Here is an 18189-nt window from a genome sequence, read left to right as displayed (position 1 = left end):
ATTGTCTTGTCTCCTTCCACCAGCCTGAGAGGTCTTACCTATCAATCATTTTTGTGTCCTTCCAGAGGTTTCTGTTTCTACTACAGAATAGATACTCAGTAACATTTCTTAAATTAATAATCAGCCAGAAGAACTTCACCTGGCTTTCCCCATTAAAAAAGTTCTCACAGAACCTTCAGACTTATCTTCAAGGAGTAGTAGTTCATATGATTAGCTGAAAGACCAAACTAAACTTTTTGATAACTGCCTTCAGCCTTATCATCCAGTGCTATCGATTTAAACTTTATTTTCCTCTGAAGGGGAATAATGAATCTTAAATTATTTGTTCCTTCAATCCTGGCTATTCTCACCAATTATTTCTGGTCTCCTCACTGCATATCCGATAGAATCTTTGCATATCCGATGGAATCTATGGATACTCTCTCCAGAATTTATCTACAACCACCTACACACAACATTGATCAGTATCAGGCTCTAAAGGCAGATGACCTGCTTCAAATTCTGGTTCTGCCATTTAATAGCTATGAAACCTGGGGAAAATTACTTAACTGCTCTGTGCCTTGGTTTCCCCATCTTTAAATGGGGATAATAATAGTACATATCTCATAGGGTTGTTGTGAGGCTTGAGTTAATTATATAAAATGTTTACACTGCTTGGCATAGTAAGCCCTATATATAAGCCTTATATAGCCTATTATTAGTAGGTTCCAGGAATTGGATATGATTCCTTCCCTTGAGGAGCTCAAAGGCTCACAGGAAAGACAGATGTGCAAATAAAAGACAGTATGATAGAGGTCTAGACAAAGGGGCAGAGAGGAAGGAGCACTTTCCTCCTGAGGCCCGGGGTGGGGGGGTCAAGGAGTGGCCCATAAGGGAGGTGGTGTTTTAGCTGAGTCTTGATGGATGAGCAGGAGCTGCTAGTTGGATTCATTGGGAACGTACATTTTAGGCAGACACGAGCAAAGACAATCTATGCAACCATGTGAAAGCATGAGGGGTAGTGGGGGACAGCAGCTACTGAGAGTGGTCTTAGCATAATGTCTGAGGTGTAAGGTACCGTACAGCGGAGCTGAAGCCCATTGCCCACACTACAGATTGTTTTATTCAACACCCATGTTCAACCACCTCTCCTTTTGCCCTCCTTACTATAGAGCTGGGGAACTGAAGCACTAGATTTTCCCAAACAGGTGAAGGTCTGTGACAGGTCATAGGGCTTTTGCTGGGAAGGGCTTCTCTTACAGAATAAAAACGCAAAGCCTTACAAGGAGAAGGCTTTTTGCCTCTTTGCTTTCTTCCTACCTGGAACTTGAGTTTGAGGCTTTAAAATAGGAGGATGAGAGCCATCTGCTAAGGGCGCAGTGGGAAGACCCAGAGAGCTCGAGTCCCTCGTTGGTGCTCTCAGTAGCTGCACTACCAGAACCACTTCCCTCTGGACTTCTTGGTCGTGAGAAATATCACAGCTGGCCCCACTTCCTCTAGCTTAGAGCCAAGTGCACCCATAACTACGCAAGTGGTAAGCCATGCTGGGACAGCAAAGTCCTTGGATGCTCTGCACAGGAGAGCATTTAGGGGTTGAAAGTGCAGATCTTCAGTCAAGTTATTTGACGTTGAACTTGAGAAATCAGTTATCCTCAGTCTGAGCCTCATCAGGGAGACGTGGCAAAACTTATTTTAGAACACCAACTTAACTTTTTTTTACTTATTTATTCAATTCATTAACCTACAGTGTATCATTAGTTTCAGATGTACAGTTCAGTAATTCATCAGTGCTCATTACATCACATGCCCTCCTTAATGCCCATCACCCAGTTAAGAAAAAAAAAAGAAAGAATACCAACTTTAACCACGGGATGCTGGATAGAATGCAGGAGGTCAAAAGCAGAGGTCTAGTGAGGGTTTGCTAGGATCTTTCCAGAGTGAAGTAAATCTTAACTAAAGACTCAGGAATAATTTCAGAACTTAAAGTGGATTCTAGCTGACAGTTTTAGACAAAAAACATTCTGATGGTGTTGGGTTTCTGAAATGTTCTTTGAGGACTTATCATACCTTTATGACTAAATGTTTTAGAACAAGTTGCTCTGAAGTTCTTCAGAAGAGAGAAACCTTTTTTTTTTTCATGTACTATAAATTCCTGTAGCATCATGTATTATCCCCAGGAATGCAGTGAGGAGACCAGAAATAATTGGTGAGAAGAGCCAGGACTGAAGGAACAAATAATTTAAGATTCATTATTCCATGCTACCGGTATCTTCAGCGCTTTAGAATCTGTTGATAACCAAAGTAGTAGGAAGTTTAAGTGCAATTCAATTTCCTTTACGTTGCTCTAACTTCAAAGCTGTAACATTGCTCCTCTGTAAGGCCTGGGTCTGGGTTAATTAAGCCTAGGAAGTGGGTGGTGTAATTTAAGAGACAATGAACAAGATTTGCCCCCAAATATCTAATCACACTTTCTTGTTCAAGAATGCTTGAAAAGCCCATGTCAGAGATGACCTCCTCTGAAGAATAAAGGAAGGAAACCTGTCCATAGCAAGTGCCTTGGGTAGGAGTAGCGCGTTCTCATCAGTAACAGCCTGATGAAGGTAACCGAGGCTCAGACTGAGGATGTCTGATTTCCTACATCTACACAACTGGTAACAAGCCATGCTGGGATTTCAACCAAGATTTGTGTGGCTACAATTCTGTGCTTTTAACTCCAACATTATTCTGTAGCCCCTCCCATGCCCTAAGCCTCCCCGCCTCCCCGCCCACACAGTTAGCAGGTCACACCCTCAAGCTGAAGCCTGTGAGTCAGCTGCCAAATGGGTTGTGACAACTTTCCGCTAGTTCTCCAAGAGAGGACTTAGTCACTGTGAGGCCAAGCCTGACATCACGTGGCTTTGCTGAGGAACGTCCTCACTCCTGGCTGGTGGAGGACACACATTTGGAAGTGGAGATGGGCCTCCACGAGACCGAACACACCGTTCAATGCTCTAGCACCGTTCAGACCAGGAAGATGGCGTACACAATTAGGATTCATGTTTATTTAAATCAAACAATATGTAGCTCCCAGGGGTATTCTAGGGCTTAATGATTTACCTGTCCCAGGAAACTGACAGTTTTAGAATCTCCGGAACTGGTCTAGAGGGACACATTTAAAATTTGGCACTCTTGCCTAAGGACTGCACACGCAGGAAGAGTGTAAGAATGCTTCTCTTCCTTGTCCCACACAGAGGTAGGGAGAGGCTGCCTTGCTTTCAGATGCAGGTTCTGAATCAGATGAAGAAGCTGTAGCAGGGCTACTGAGTGTAGCTGCAACAAAGAGTTTCCTGGTATTGCCTCGAGGGGTTCCATCAAGATCCCTGAGTTACAACCCACAGAGAACACAGCTCCCTTCTAAGACCAGAGAGCCATGAACTTAGCAGCAGTTTAGGGCGCCAAGGAAGGAGGGCACGGCATGTGGGCTGGCTTGTGGTCAGTTGTTTCAGGTGGCCACCTTAGGCTTCTTCTCAGGGCCCACAGCACTCACCTCGGCCTGCCAGATGGGGTTCACGGTGTTGCCTATGATCTTGGATCTCCTCTCCTGTCCGTGGTGTGGGAGGGCAGGGAAGATGCTGTGCTTTCCAGGCTGAATGGAAATCTTCAGGTAAGGGTCTGGGTTGAAAAACATCCCTTTCTTCAACCCCATGGCCTGGAAATCTATAAAATTAGGAACATTTTAATTTAAATGTATTTTGGTAAGGTTAAAGATCATATCAGGCTTTACACAAGGAGAAAGTCCATCTAAAATACGGAAAAGTCTTTCCAATCTTTAGACTATTTTCTACCTCGTTACAAATATGGACTGGTATGTCTACAGAACCCATTATATGGAACATTTACTGGCATGTATAAAACCATTCCTTGTCAGAGGTCAATACAACAGGTATTGTGGTCACTATGTGTTTTAAGAGAGGATGGTTGGCCCTTCCTGGACTGGACTTCCAGCATTCCTCAGGAAGCTTGGAGTGAGGGTCTGAGGTCACCTCAGGAAACTTGGTGGACACTGAGGGAAGAAATCCAATGGAAAATTCCATGGGTCTAAGTGAAAATTCCCCTGCAAAGTGGAGATGTAAGAAAACCAAGGGCTGTAGTCTCACAATGAATATAGTAGGTCTATCAGCCCATGTCTATGTGGCAGAACCAAAATGGGAACCAATTAACAGAGATTTTGTCTCCTTCCCCAGCCCCATGCTGCCCATCCTGCATGGCATCCCTCTCGGGTTTCAGGATTTCACTGAGTTTTGGTTAATGAAATTTCCTCTTGGTTTCTGGAAGGTAGCTGAGTAGTTTTCCAGGCTCCTGCTGTTTCTGCAGGTTTGTACAAATAATTGTTATTTCTTAAGCATTTCAACAGGAACATAAGAATGGCAAATCAGGAGTTGTTGGCTTTCTGCCCTAATAACACAAAAGTATTGAGTTTCTTCTTCCTTTTTCTTTTAACTTAGACACATGCTAATGTCATCAGCTGATTTTTTTTTTAATAAAAGACTTTATTTTGAGCGGGGAGTTGTAGGTTCACAGCAAAATTAAGAGGAAGTACAGATTTTCCCATATACCTCTTGCCTCACACATGCAGAGCCTCCCCCATTATCAACATCTCCCATTAGAGGGGCACATTTATTACAACTGATGAAGCTATACTGACACATCATTATTACCCAAATTCCAGAGTTTACATTAGCATTCACTCTTGGTGGTGTACATTCTATGGGTTTTGACAAATGTATCCATTATTAGAGTATCATACAGAATATTTCTCCTGCCTTAAAAAATCCTCTGTGCTCCACCTCTCCCTATCTTCCCCCAGCCCCACCCCCAGGCAACCACTGATCTCTTTACTGACTCCACAGTTTTGCCTTTCCCATAATGTCATATAGTTGGGATCATACAGTATGTAGCCTTTTCAGGTTGACTTTTTTTCACTTAGTAATATGCATTTAAGATTCCTCCATGTCTTTTTCTGGTTTGACAGCTCATTTCCTTTTAGCAATGAACATCAATCCATTATCTGCATGTACTACAGTTTATTCACCCATTCAACTACTGAAGGACATCTTAGTTGCTTCCAGGTTCTGGCAATTATGAATAAAGCTGCTATAAGCATCTGTGTGCAGGTTTTGTACAGAGTTAAGTTTTTAACTCGTTTGGGTAAATACCAAGGAGTGAGTGCAATCACTGGATCCTATGGTAAGAGTATGTTTAGTTTTGTAACAAATCACCAAACTGTCTTTGAAAGTGACTGTACCATTTTGCATTTGCACTAGGAACCATTGAGAGTTCTCATTGTTCTACATTCTTGTCAGCATTTGGTGTTGTCAGTGTTCTGGATTTTGGCCATTCTAATAGGTATGTGGTGGTATCTCATGGTTGTTTTTATTTGCATTTCCCTGGTGACATAAGATATGGAGCATCTTTTCATATGATTATTTGTCATCTGTATGATATGTCTGCCAAGATCTTTGGTCCATTTTTTAAATTGAGTTGTTGGTTTTCATATTGAATTTCAAGAGTTCTTTGTATATTGGATAATGTTCCTTTAATGGATGAGTATTTTGTAAATAGTTTCTCAGTGTATCTCGTCTTCTCTTTCTCTTGACATTGTCTTTTGTGGTGTAGAAGTTTTTAATTCTAATAAAGTTCGTCCTCTATCAATTATTTCTTTCATGCACCACATCTTCAGTGTTGTAGCTAAAAAGCCATTGCCATACCCAAAGTCATGTAGGTTTTCTCCTGTTACCTTCAAGGAGTTTTATAGTTTTGCATTTTACACCTAGGTCTGATCCACTTTGAGTTATTTTTAAAAATTGAGATATACTTGACACATAAGATTATATTAGTTTCAGGTGTACAACATTCATATATTTGCATTATATTTGTATATAATGCAAAAGAGTTACCAAATAAGTCTATTTAACAGCCGTCACCACACATCATTATAACTTTTTATCTTCTGATAAAAACTTTTAAGATCTACTCTCTTACCAACTTTCAAATACACAATACAGTATTTGTTAACTTTAGTCACCATGCTGTACATTACATCCACATGACTTATTTGTTTTATAACAGGAAGTTTGTATCTTTTGACCACCTTCACCCATTTTGCCCAGCCCCAACCAATCTATTCTCTGTATCCATGAGCTTGATTTTTTTTTTTTTCAGATTCCACGTATAAGTGAGGTCATATGGTCTTTGTGTTTCTCTACCTGACTTATTTCATTTAGCATAATGCCCTCAAGGTCCATCCATGTTGTCACAAATAGCAAGATTTCATTCTTTTTTATAGCTGAATATCACTGTATTGTGTATATATATATATATCACATTTTCTTTATCCATTCATCTATCTGTGGACACTTAGGTTGCTTCTGTGTTGTGGCTATTGTAAATAATGCCTCAGTGAACATGGGGGTGCATATATCTTTTTGAGTTCGTGTTTTCATTTCTTTGGATAAACACCCAGAAGTAGAATTGCTGAATCCTATGGTGGTTCTATTTTTAATTTTTTGAGGAAACTCCATACTGTTTTCCATAGTGGCTGCACTAATTTATGTCCCCACCAACAGTGCACCTTTCTACCTCCTCGCTAACACTTGTTTTCTCTTGTCTTTTTGATACTAGCCATTCTAACAGGTGTGAAAGGATGATCTCATTGTGGTTTTGATTTGCATATCACTTATGATGAGTGATGTCGAACATCTCTTTGTGTACTTGTTGGCCATCTGTATGTCTTCTTTGATGAGATGTCTATTTGGATCTTTTGCACATTCTTAAGTCAGACTTTTTTTTTTCTGCTGAATTGCATGAGTTCTTTATACATTTTGGATATTAACCCCTTTTCAGACATACAGTTTGCAATTATTTTCTATTACTCCTTTTCATTTTGTTGACAGTTTCCTTTGCTGTGCAAAGCTTTTTAGTTTGATATAGTCCCATTTATTTATTTTTGCTTTTGTTGCCTTTGCTTTTGGTGTCAAATCTAAAAAAATCACCACCAAGACTGATGTTAAGGAGCTTATTGCCTATAACTTCTTCTAAAAGTTTTGTGATTTCAGGCCTTATGTTCAAGTCTTTAATACATTTTGAGTTATTTTTTGTGTATGGTGTAATACAGTGGTCTAGTTTTATTCTTTTGCCTGTGGCTGTCCTATTTTCCTAGCAACATTTATTGAATAGACTGTCTTTTTCCCATTGTATATTCTTGGCTCCTTGCTGTAAATCAAATGGCCATAAACGAGTATGTTTATTCTGGACTCTCTTTTCTGTTCCTTTGATCTATGTGTCTTGTTTTTATGTTAATATCATACTGTTTTGATTGCTCTGGTAATATAGTTAGAAATCAGGAATGGTTCCTCCAACTTTGTTCTTCTTTCTTCATATTGCTTTGGTTTTTTGGGGTCTTTTGTGGTTCCATACAAGTTTTAGAATTCTTTGTTCTATTTCTGTGAAAAAATGCCATTGGAATATTGATAGAGATTGCATTGAATGTGTAGATTGCTTTGGGTAGTATGGACATTTTGACCGTATTAATTCTTCTCATCCATGAGCATGGACTATCTTCCCATTTATTTGTGTCTTCTTCAATTTCTTTCATCAATGTTTTCTTGTTTTTGGTGTACTGGTCCATCTTTCCTTAGTTACATTTATTCCTAGGTATTTTAATCTTTTTGATGCAATTAAAAATGGGATTGTTTTCTTAATTTCTCTTTCTGAGAGTTCATTATTAGTGAAGAAATAGCAGATTTTGTATTTTGATTTTGTATCCTGCAACTTTATTGAATTTATTAGTTCTACTAGCTTTTTAGTGGGTTAACTTTTGTGAAGTATATAAGTTCTGGATATAGATTCTTTTTTTTTTTTTTTTTTTGCATGTAGATGTCCAGTAGTTCTAGCACCATCTGTTGAAAAGACTGTTTTTGTTCCATTGTATTGCCACTGCTCCTTTGTCAATGATCACTTGACTAAATTTATGTGGGTCTCTTTCTGGGTACTCTATTCTGTTCCACCAATCTATTTGTCTATTCTTTCACCAATATGACACTATCTTGATTACCATGGCTGTAGTAAGTCTTGAAGTTAAGTAAGTCAGTTCTCCAACTTTGATCTGCTCTTTCAACACTGTGTTGGCTATCCTGGCTCTTTTGCCTCTCTCTATAAATTTTAGAGTCATTTAATCAATATCCACAAAATGCCTTACTGGGGTTTTAATTGGGATTGCATTCTATAGAAAAACTGAAATCTTGACAATACTGAGTCTTTTAATCTATCAATGTGGCATATCTCTCCATTCATTTAGTTCCTTTTTAATTGCATTCATCAGAGTTTTGTAGTTTTCCTCATATAGACCTTGTACATACTTTGTTAGATTTATATTTAAGCATTTCATTTTGGGGGGCGCTAATATAAAAAGGCATTGTGTGTTTAATTTCAAATTCCATTTGTTCATTGCTGGTATATAGGAAAGCAATTGACTTTTTGTTTATTAACCTTGTATCCTGCAATCTTACTCTAATTGCTTACCAGTGGCTCTTTAGGCACACATTTTCTTTACTGGGGCTCACTTAGACATGAAAAATGTAAGGACACTCATGTACTAAGATCATGTGGTCTTAGATCTCTGACATTCATGGTCTGCAACATTTGTTGGTTGATAACAAGCTAAGGCAACAGTTTTCCAACTGTGTTCTATAGAGTCCTAGAGCTTCATGCCATTGTGTCTCCTCAAAGACCACTTAGGATGGAAGTTAGTGTGTAGGGCTCTGAGCTTTGTATATCTTTTTAGGCAGGGTAACTCAGTTTTTCTTTATACTTTTAATTTTGAAATTATTCTAGATTTACAGAAGAGTTGCAGAGATAGTACAAAGTTTTCAACATATCTTTTACCCAGTTTGCCCCATTGTTAATATATTACAGAATACATTATTAATTAATTAATACATTATGAAAACTAAAAAAATTAGATTACTCAACTAAATACTATTAATTAAGTTACATACTTTGTTTGGATTTTCACTGACTTTTCCACAAATGTACTTTTTTGAGCAGCTTGGTTTTTATCTTTTTTACCAATTGAGCTTCATGTGAGATTTTGTTTAGACAAAGTCTGCTGGCTGCTTCTCTCCCTGGGCTTTCCCCTACTTCCACTTTATAAACTTTCAGATAATGCTAGTGACGATGGAAACAAAGTGAAATTGCAGCTTTTCTCCTCATCATCTCAAAGTGCTTTAGCATCTATTACTTATTGATTCCTCCAGTATCCTTATGAGGTCAAGGAAAATGGAGCAGATATTTTTAATTTTTGTTTTATATTAGATGGGGAATTAAATTAGCAGATGGGGAAACTGAGGCACTTAGAGGTAGAGTAACTTGTAGGTAAGAGTCAAATTGAAGTAGGTCTCCTGACTGATGGTTGACCTTCTTATTGTCTCCATAGGCCTTCAGGTGAGCAAAACATACCTGAGAGAGAAAAGCTGATCAGCCTCCGACTTCCTTGCCCTTGGACAGTCTCATCAGAGCCAATGCTTTTAAAAATCTGTAAGAAGAAGGAAAATGGGAGACAAGCAAAACAAGCATTGAAATAGATACTCACACTGCAAAACAAACATGCTTAATCACAGCTATTTCTCCAACTACAGTCTACAAAGACAGCAGTGTTGTGATTTTATTAGGCTACCATTGATTAAAACAAGCTTCTAGCAATCTAATGTCTTTCCCAGTAATAGAGGATCTGCTAGTGGGGATGAGGGGTATTTTTCAGAGTAATGGAAATCAACAAACACAATTACTGTAATATTAGAGGCTCTTTGTAACCACTAATGTAGACAAGGTCTTTTCACATTCAAATTTGCAAAAACTATTTATTAAAGCAGACCCTAAGGCAATAGAATAGGTCAATAGATGTTTACTGTTGTAATTATAATGTGTTTCCCCTTAGCAAAGTACACTGTTAAACTGCTGTACCTCCATTTCTTCTGATCTGTATTATTATCTAGGGATTTCCAGGAAATTCTGTGTATTAGGGAAGAGCCTGAGCATAGCATTAAGAAACTACTCTGAGGTCTCTCTTATTTAATTGCCTTCCTGGGAAATTTCAGAACATAATTGTTACATGGGTCATCTGTAGTCTAGTAGGTATTTGCAAGTCAGGTTGCTAAAATGTTTTGTTTTCCAGCACTGCTCAATATATATCTGCTAATGTATTAATCAGAACATCTAAAGTCCTTGCTTCCATTTTCTTCTAGGAAAGTTCTACTCAGAAATGATTCTGAATATTTATTTATTCAAAGGCAGATTTACTATTTAATACATTGCATTTGCAGAAAATAATTTTTAAAATCGGAGTGTTAAGCAAATTCATACAGTATCCACTTTCTAGAAGATAATCTGTACTGAAGAAGGTAAAGATAGAAAACTTGATGACCTCTAGCTCAAAGTCTCTTTGCTGTAGTTTGTGTGGGCTGCTTCTCTTTCTTTCAGTATCTTTGATGCTGTAAGAGTGTGATTGGATGTTACCATCAAGCTGCCTTTATAAGACATGAGCGTAACGACTGGGCATCACTGGGGCTCACAGCTTTGGCCCAGGACAGTACGAAGGGATTTTTAGAATACTTCCTCACACTGAAGCTGGTGCCCCTGGTGTGCCTTTGTGCTTAGCTTCAGCTAATGTGCAAACTTCTTTAGTATGCTGGCTTCCAGACCCAAGTGCAAGGTGCATTTCAGGGCTGCTGGGCTGCTCAGCAGAGAGAATCAATGTCAGTGGCAAATGGAATGGATCATGGCATCACGTGAGATAAGAGACAGGTCTGTCCTCTAAGAGTCTCATTTGATAATAAAGAATCAGAGGAAGACATGGCCTGGGATTTGTGAGTTGGGAATATGGGCTGGTCCCAAGGCATTATCTTCCTTCAGTTTGGAAAGCCCGATTCTTCCTACTCTGTTCTTCACATTGCCTGGCTGACATACAGCAACAGGGGTCAACAAACAGCTCAGAAACCGCGTCCTCAGGCTGGACCACTCTCCTAACTCTTGAAGTGGCCAATAAATCAAAATTCCTTAATGTAAATTTTTCTTCTTTGTCAAACCTACGTCCAGATGAAGGCCATAGGAGCCCTCAACAGGCTGGCCACAACCCCTTATGCTGCTGTACCTGTCAAAGTAGGACAATGACAGTCATCTTCCTAGTTCTAGTTAAAAGACGCCAACATCTAGCTTATCTCCTCAGAATATAAGTTCCTTGAAGACACAACAAAAACTATACTTTTAATATAGACTTGTAGAATTATAAGTCTAAAGTGCGTGCATTCCAATTATTTAAAAGTATAGGATTAAACTACACGTTTCATAGTAGGCTAACACAAGTAACATGCTGATAATCACAACAGAGGATAGTATATTTGCTCCTTCCAGTTTAAAGCATACATATTTTGCTTCTTCCTATTTAAATATTCCTCTGCTGGCTATTCAGGGTATTTACAAAACGTTTCTCCATCTTTATGGCATCAAAAAACAGGTCTGTAGACAAAGAAATGTATATTTTTCAGAAGCTACTAAGCTCAAAGGGGAGACACATTTAAAACTCCATAGAAGTCTACTTAACCTGTGGCTCTTTGCTAACATCATTTACAAAGTCATCTCGCCACCAGATTGATGAGATGAACATGGAGGCAACCATAACTGTGATAAACATTTTGCAGGGAGTAAAAATATTTGCATGTCTCAGGAAGGTTCCGCATCTTGCCTTCTTGTTTGAGGTGAGTTCCAGGGGCATGTTTGAGGTTAAAAAATCTGTTGCACGTACCAACGCTCTACCATTTACTGCCTGTGAAAACGGTGTGAAGACTCAGCCAAAGAGTTCACCCTGGAACCACCTGAGGTGAAGGGGGCACATGAACAAATTGCTCTTCTTCTCGGGTCTGCAGGTTCTCTTTGTTCCCTTTGCTCTTCCTTGTGTGTGATGCCACGCTGTTACTCTAACCACTGGGTGCTGGGTCCTGATGCCCCCTCTCAGATGAAGTGTCACTATTTGTTTCACAGACAGATGTTTCCACAACAAAGCCTCCTTGGCAAATGGTTTAACATATTCAAAGCCGAATCTGTTGGTGGTGTCGGAAGATCCGAAGATCCCGTAGGCTACTGAGAAGGCTCTTGGAGTTGAGTGAAGGGCTCTGGGGTTTAATTCTGATGTATCCCTTCTGCTCCCATTCTCATTTTCTCATTATGTCTGCTGTTTTAAAGGCTATAAGTATGAATCCACACCACTGTTGCATACTCCCAAAACACAATTCAGCAAAAAATAGAGTGGTGAGCAGGCCTTTTTACCCTGGCCAGGGAACTCTGCTTCAGCATTATGAAGATGCGTAGCTGTGATGACTAGGCCCCCTCCGCCTTAACTCTGCCACGTTCTTTAAATTCTACTTTTCCTTTCATGGTACCACCTCATGAAGATGAGTCTGTTTGCTGGAAACACACGTGCCTCAAACACGTGGTCAGATAAGCGTGTTGACTTATATCCTCCGTCTTCCAGCCTCCGAGAACACAGAGGTTTCTCAGACAGGTGCGCTCTCATTTCCAGAGGTGGGCAGGTGTGCCAGGGGCAAGGGTGCCTGCCGTGGAGCATCCACTGTTCTCAGAATTTAGGGTAAAACTAATTTAAAAACAAACATGAAGAGACTTAAAGTTGAATGCAAAATGTGTGTGCATTTCGAGGTAAAACAGGAGTTTTCAAAGAACTCTCTTGCATGTGAAAGGTGACTCTGAGTTGTTTCTCTGAATGTCCCAGACCTGGCTCTTGTTCCTCAGGTAAAAGCTGGAAGAGCTCCATGTAGCACACATACCCAGCATTTCCCACAGGGGTGTGGTCACATTATGCTCAATTCTGATGCATTAACTCCATTTATATATCCACAGTTATTCTCACATAATTGTAGACGGCTCTTCCCCCTAAAATGCTGACAAGGTTTGTGTTTAGTTACAAAAAAATTAAACCAACAATGATGCCAGAAGTTGAAATTCATGACTTCACTGAACCTTTATTTATTTACCTGACCCGGATAACTCTGATTTTCCTATAAATGAAAAGTGCAGGGCTCCATGACTGATGATGTGGATTTAAAAATCAGGTGCCGGGCACCTGGGTAGCTCAGTTGGTAAAGTGACTGCCTTCGGCTCAGGTCATGATCCTGGAGTCCCTGGATCGAGTCCCGCATCGGGCTCCCTGCTTGGCGGGGAGTCTGCTTCTCCCTCTGACCCTTCCCCCTCTCATGCTCTCTCTCATTCTCTCTCTCTCAAATAAATAAATAAAATCTTAAAAAAAATTAATAAAAAAATAAAAATCAGGTGCCAAGTAACACTGCATTACAAATAATAAAACAGCCAAACTGTGGCATATTAGCAGCCAAGAGCAGGGGATTACAGGTTCCATTTTACATCAGAGATCAGTGGTTCCTATTCACTTGATATCTTTTGCCTCCAAGATAAAGTCTAATAAATAATCTGATATGCCTCCAAGCTGCCTTAAAAAACTTAAAAAAAATCAAACAAATCCAAGTCCCAAGTTTCATTTCTACCTCCAAGTCTCTGAAATGTTCAAAAGTGCAAACAATAAACAAAGAAACACATACTACAAATGTTTATAGAGAACTTTTGAGTAATTTGTCTCGTTGAGTCCTCATAATATGATTATTAGGTGGTTAGGGAACTCATTCCAAGTTCTCCAGCAGAAAGGCCTATAAAGCTAAAGTGCAAAATCATCTTTAGGGGCATAAAAGAATAAGACATAAAATTCTAACAGTCAACCACATCCCAGGCAATTTCCCCAACCCCAGGGACACCTGTGATGGAAGACTTACAAGGCCCATTGAAGGGGCAAGAGACAAGTAACGGGGATGAAAGCTGCTTAGGTGCCAAGCACAGAGCGAGTTCTAGACATTCTAACGGTTTGCAAATTAAGCATCATTCACTCATCACCAGTTCACAAACGTGACAGCTGAGCTCAGAACAATTTGTTGACTTCCCAAAATTCACCTGGGATGAATCAATCTCTGGTCCCTCTGACTTAAATAGAATGAGTTGCAGAACCTGCCAGAGAGTCCTTCAACCCTGTGAGGCCATTTCTTCAGACCTAGTCTGGCTACTCGGCTCTCTTTTGCTTGTATTCTGTTCGTATTCTGCTTGCTCCTTGCTCCTCTCTACCTTCTGATGCTGCTGTCACCAAGCCCGCTTCCAGAGTCCCCACTGCTCCTACTTCATTGCCTTGAAGGCAAGGCATGGGCTTCCCAATCTCAAGGGTCTTCTGCTAATCACTATGGGCAAAAAGAGAGGGGTTGGAAAATGAGGAAGTCCTCCTAGTTTTCATTTTGTGAATTAAATAAAACATGTTAATTACTTAGGAATGATTTTCTATCTCTGACTGCTTTGGGCAACACAGGACTGCAGATATTAGCACCAGGAGCAAATCTGCTTGGGGCAAGGAGCTGCTCTGTTTGAGAGGTTAGGCATTTGGCTCTCTCTGAAGAAAGTGAGGAGACTTACACAGCAATGAGAATGCTAGCTGAAAGTGAGCAAATCCTGGATGTTCCCTGATGATTTTTGGTTTTTCTAACGATTTATTTAAACATAGTTTCTTGTGTAGTTCAGACTATTCTGAAAGTAGGGATATAACAAACTCTACCAAATTCTAAGACATAGTTGAGCCATTCTGTTTGCTCTGGGGCTGAGGTCCCTGATTTTAGCATGCATCAGAATCACCTGCAGGGCTTCATAAAATATAGATTGCCAGGCCCCATCCCAAAGGGTCTGATTTTGTAGATTTGGGGAGGGCCCGAAAGTCTGTATTTATACCAAGGTTCAGATGAGGCTAATGCTGCTGAGGGGACTACGTTTGGAGAAGCATCAGTCTTAAGTCTCTACTTCTTTCAAATGGTAATAGAAAGATGCCTTAGATTTGTTTGTAACTCTTATCTCAAACTGTCTTGATGCTAGTTCCAAGCATCAGGAGCAGGTTCTATAATGCCTTGACCCATGGAGGCCCCATGCACAGGGCTCAAGCCTGTACCCATTAGGGACAAAAAATCCATTCTGTGCAGATCTCACTTCCTCATCCGGATGACTATCGCCTAGCCAGTTAGTCCGTCAGTCTGTGAGGGGTCCTTCACTCTACTCTCCGTGAGCTGATCGTTGTTGCCTGGTCCCACCTGCAACGGGCACTCTTTCTCACTCACTGGGCACAAGTGAGGCTACAGGCTGTATGGCCTAGTGACATGTTTTCTTTGGCTAATACAGTAATAGAGTTTTAAAAAAATTAGTTTCCAGCATATTTTTAAAAGTTAAACTATTTACTTAGAACGTGGGTTTCAGACTTTTTCGGAATATCCAGCAGTAAGCAACCGAAGCTGAGAAGTAGCAGTACCATACCTTCCCAGGCCTTCTCTCAGGAGCTGCCTTCATCAATCCTAAGACATCCTTTGCTTTCCATGTTCATACTGTGAGATCAGGGTATGGCTAATCATCAATGTGTCTTAGAATTATAATTGGAAAGCTTCTTCCAGCATGGTGGTATGAGAATCAATGATGCATCTTAATATCCATGGCATTTTAGATTCCATGACATGTGATACCAACTTGGCTCTCTGGAAGCTTTTGGTGTATTTATATGTATGTGTAGAGTGTGTATGTGTGCATGTGAGCATGCAGGTACACGCACACATATGTGCACACATGTGTGGGCATACACACACGTGCACACATGTAACCACACATGCATGTGCGCACGTGTACATGCATGTGTGTGTGTGAGTACGTATGCATGTATTTTTTTTTTTTAAGATTTTATTTATTTGCGAGAGAGAGAATGAGAGACAGAGAGCACAAGAGGGAGGAGGGTCAGAGGGAGAAGCAGACTCCCCGCCGAGCAGGGAGCCCGATGCGGGACTCGATCCAGGGACTCCAGGATCATGACCTGAGCCGAAGGCAGTTGCCCAACCAACTGAGCCACCCAGGCACCCTGCATGTATTTTTTACTTTGTTGTTTCATTTAAAATAATTTGTGAGGTGAAATTCACATAACATAAAATTGGCCATTTTAAATGGAACAATTCAATAGCACTTAACACATTCACAGTGTTGTGTGACCACCCTTCTATCTACTTAGACATTTTAATGACTCAGAGTAAAACCTTACACCTTTTGCCCATTAAGCAGTTTCTTCCCATTCTTCTCTCCTCCCCTGCCTCAGGAAACCTCCAATTTACTTTCTGTCTCTGTGGATTTACATATTTTAGATATTTCATATAAATGGAATCATACAATTTATAGCCTTTTGTGGATTCTTCCACTTAGTATAATGTTTTTGAGGTTTGTACGAATCAAGGCTCTCCAAAAAAACAGAACCAATAGTTGTGTGTGTGTGTGTGTGTGTGTGTATAAGGAATCAGGTCACATATTTATGGAGGCTTACAAGTCCTAACATCTGCAGTCAGCAAGCTGGAGACTCAGGAGAGCTGATGGTGTAAGTTCTAGTCTGAAAGCTAGCAGGCTCAAGACCCAGGAAGGGTTGATGGTTCAGTCTGAGTCCAGAGGCAGGGAAAAACTGATGTCTCAGCTAGAAGGCAGTCAGGCAAGAGGAATTCCCTTTTATTCAACAGAAGGTTAGGATTATTGTTCTATTTAGATCTTCAGTTCATAGGATGAGGCCCACTGACATTAGGGAGGGCAATCTGCTTTACTCAGTCTATCAATATAAATGTTAAGCTCATCCAAAAGGACCCTCACAGAAAAACCCAGAATAATGTTTGACCAAATATCAGTGCACCCTGTGTCCCTGTCCAGTTGACACATAAAATTAACCATCACAAGGTTTCCCCATGTGGTAGCATCTATCAGCATATTAATCCTCTTTATGGCTGAATAATCCATTGGATGTATATGCCACAGTTTTGTTGTTGTTGTTGAAATCCTGTCAAATTATTTTTTCCCTAGCCTTGAGATATAGTTGACATATAACATTGTTATAAGCTTAAGTCATACAATGTGTTGATTTGATACACTTAGATACTGCAAAATGATTACCACCATAGTGCCAGGTAACACCTCTGTCATGTCACATGACTACCATTTCATTTTTGTGATGACAACATTTAAGATCTACTCTCTTTGTAACTTTCAAGTTCATAATATAATATTATTAACTATAATCACCATGCTCGACATTAGATCCCTAGAACATTATTCATCTTATAATTAAAAATGTGTACACTTTGGCCAAAATCTCTCCATAATCCCCCACCTCCCCACCCATGGTAACCACCATTCTACTACTCTCTGTTTCCATGAATTTGGCTTTTTTTAGATTCCACATATAAGTTATACCATACAGTATCTGTCTTTCTCTGTCTGACTTATCTCACTTTTAGCACAATGCTCTCAAGATCCCTCCATGTTGTTGTAAATGGCAAGATTTCCTTCTTTCTCATGGCTGAATAATATCATTCATATATCTATATAACTATATCTATATTTATCTCACATTTTCTTTACCTAGTCACTCATTGATGGACACTTAAGTTGTTTCCATACCTTGGCTACTGTGAATAATGCTGCAATGAACATGGCAATGCAGATATCTCTTCAAGATCCTGTTTTCATATTTTTGGATATACACCAGAAGTGGGATTGCTGGATTATATGGAAATTCCGTTTTTAATTTTTTAAAGATTTATTTATTATTTATTTGTCAGAGAGAGAGAGAGAGAGAGAGCATGAATAGGGGGAGTGGCAGGCAGAGGGAGAAGCAGGCTCCTTGCTGAGCAAGAAGCCCGATGCGGACTCAATCCCAGGACCCTGGGATCATGACCTGAGCCAAAGGCAGACGCTTAACTGAATGAGCCACCCAGGCATCCCCTATTTTTAATTTTTTGAGGAATCTCATACTGTTTTCCAGAGTAGCTGCACCAATTTACATTCCCACCAGCAGTGCACAAGAATTCCTGTTTCTCCACATCCTCACCAGGATTTGTCTCTTATCTTCTTGATGATGGCCATTTTAATAGGTGTGAAGTGATAGTTCATTATGGTTTTGATTGGCATTTCCCTGATGATGAGTGATGTTGAGCATCTTTTCATGTGTCTGTTGCCCATCTGTATGTTTTCTTTGGAAAAATGTCTATTCAGGTCCTC

General features: G+C 39.9%; 1 protein-coding gene across 1 annotated transcript in view; it reads right to left on the bottom strand.

Annotated features, from left to right (window-relative positions):
* Nucleotides 1–18189, bottom strand: part of HECW1 (HECT, C2 and WW domain containing E3 ubiquitin protein ligase 1) — a 434070-nt gene that overhangs the window by 141229 nt on the left and 274652 nt on the right. The window contains exons 6-7 of the mRNA XM_045864939.2: nt 9475–9550; nt 3506–3675 (exon numbers count right to left, since the gene is read on the bottom strand). Coding sequence (XP_045720895.1) covers nt 3506–3675; nt 9475–9550 — 246 coding nt within the window. The remainder of the gene's footprint in view (nt 1–3505; nt 3676–9474; nt 9551–18189) is intronic.

This window comes from Mirounga angustirostris, unplaced genomic scaffold, assembly GCF_029215605.1.
Source record: "Mirounga angustirostris isolate CCGP_5_RB_7025 unplaced genomic scaffold, mMirAng1.0.hap1 SCAF_12, whole genome shotgun sequence".
NCBI lineage: Eukaryota > Metazoa > Chordata > Mammalia > Carnivora > Phocidae > Mirounga > Mirounga angustirostris.
This window is presented reverse-complemented; position numbering and strand designations above follow the sequence as displayed.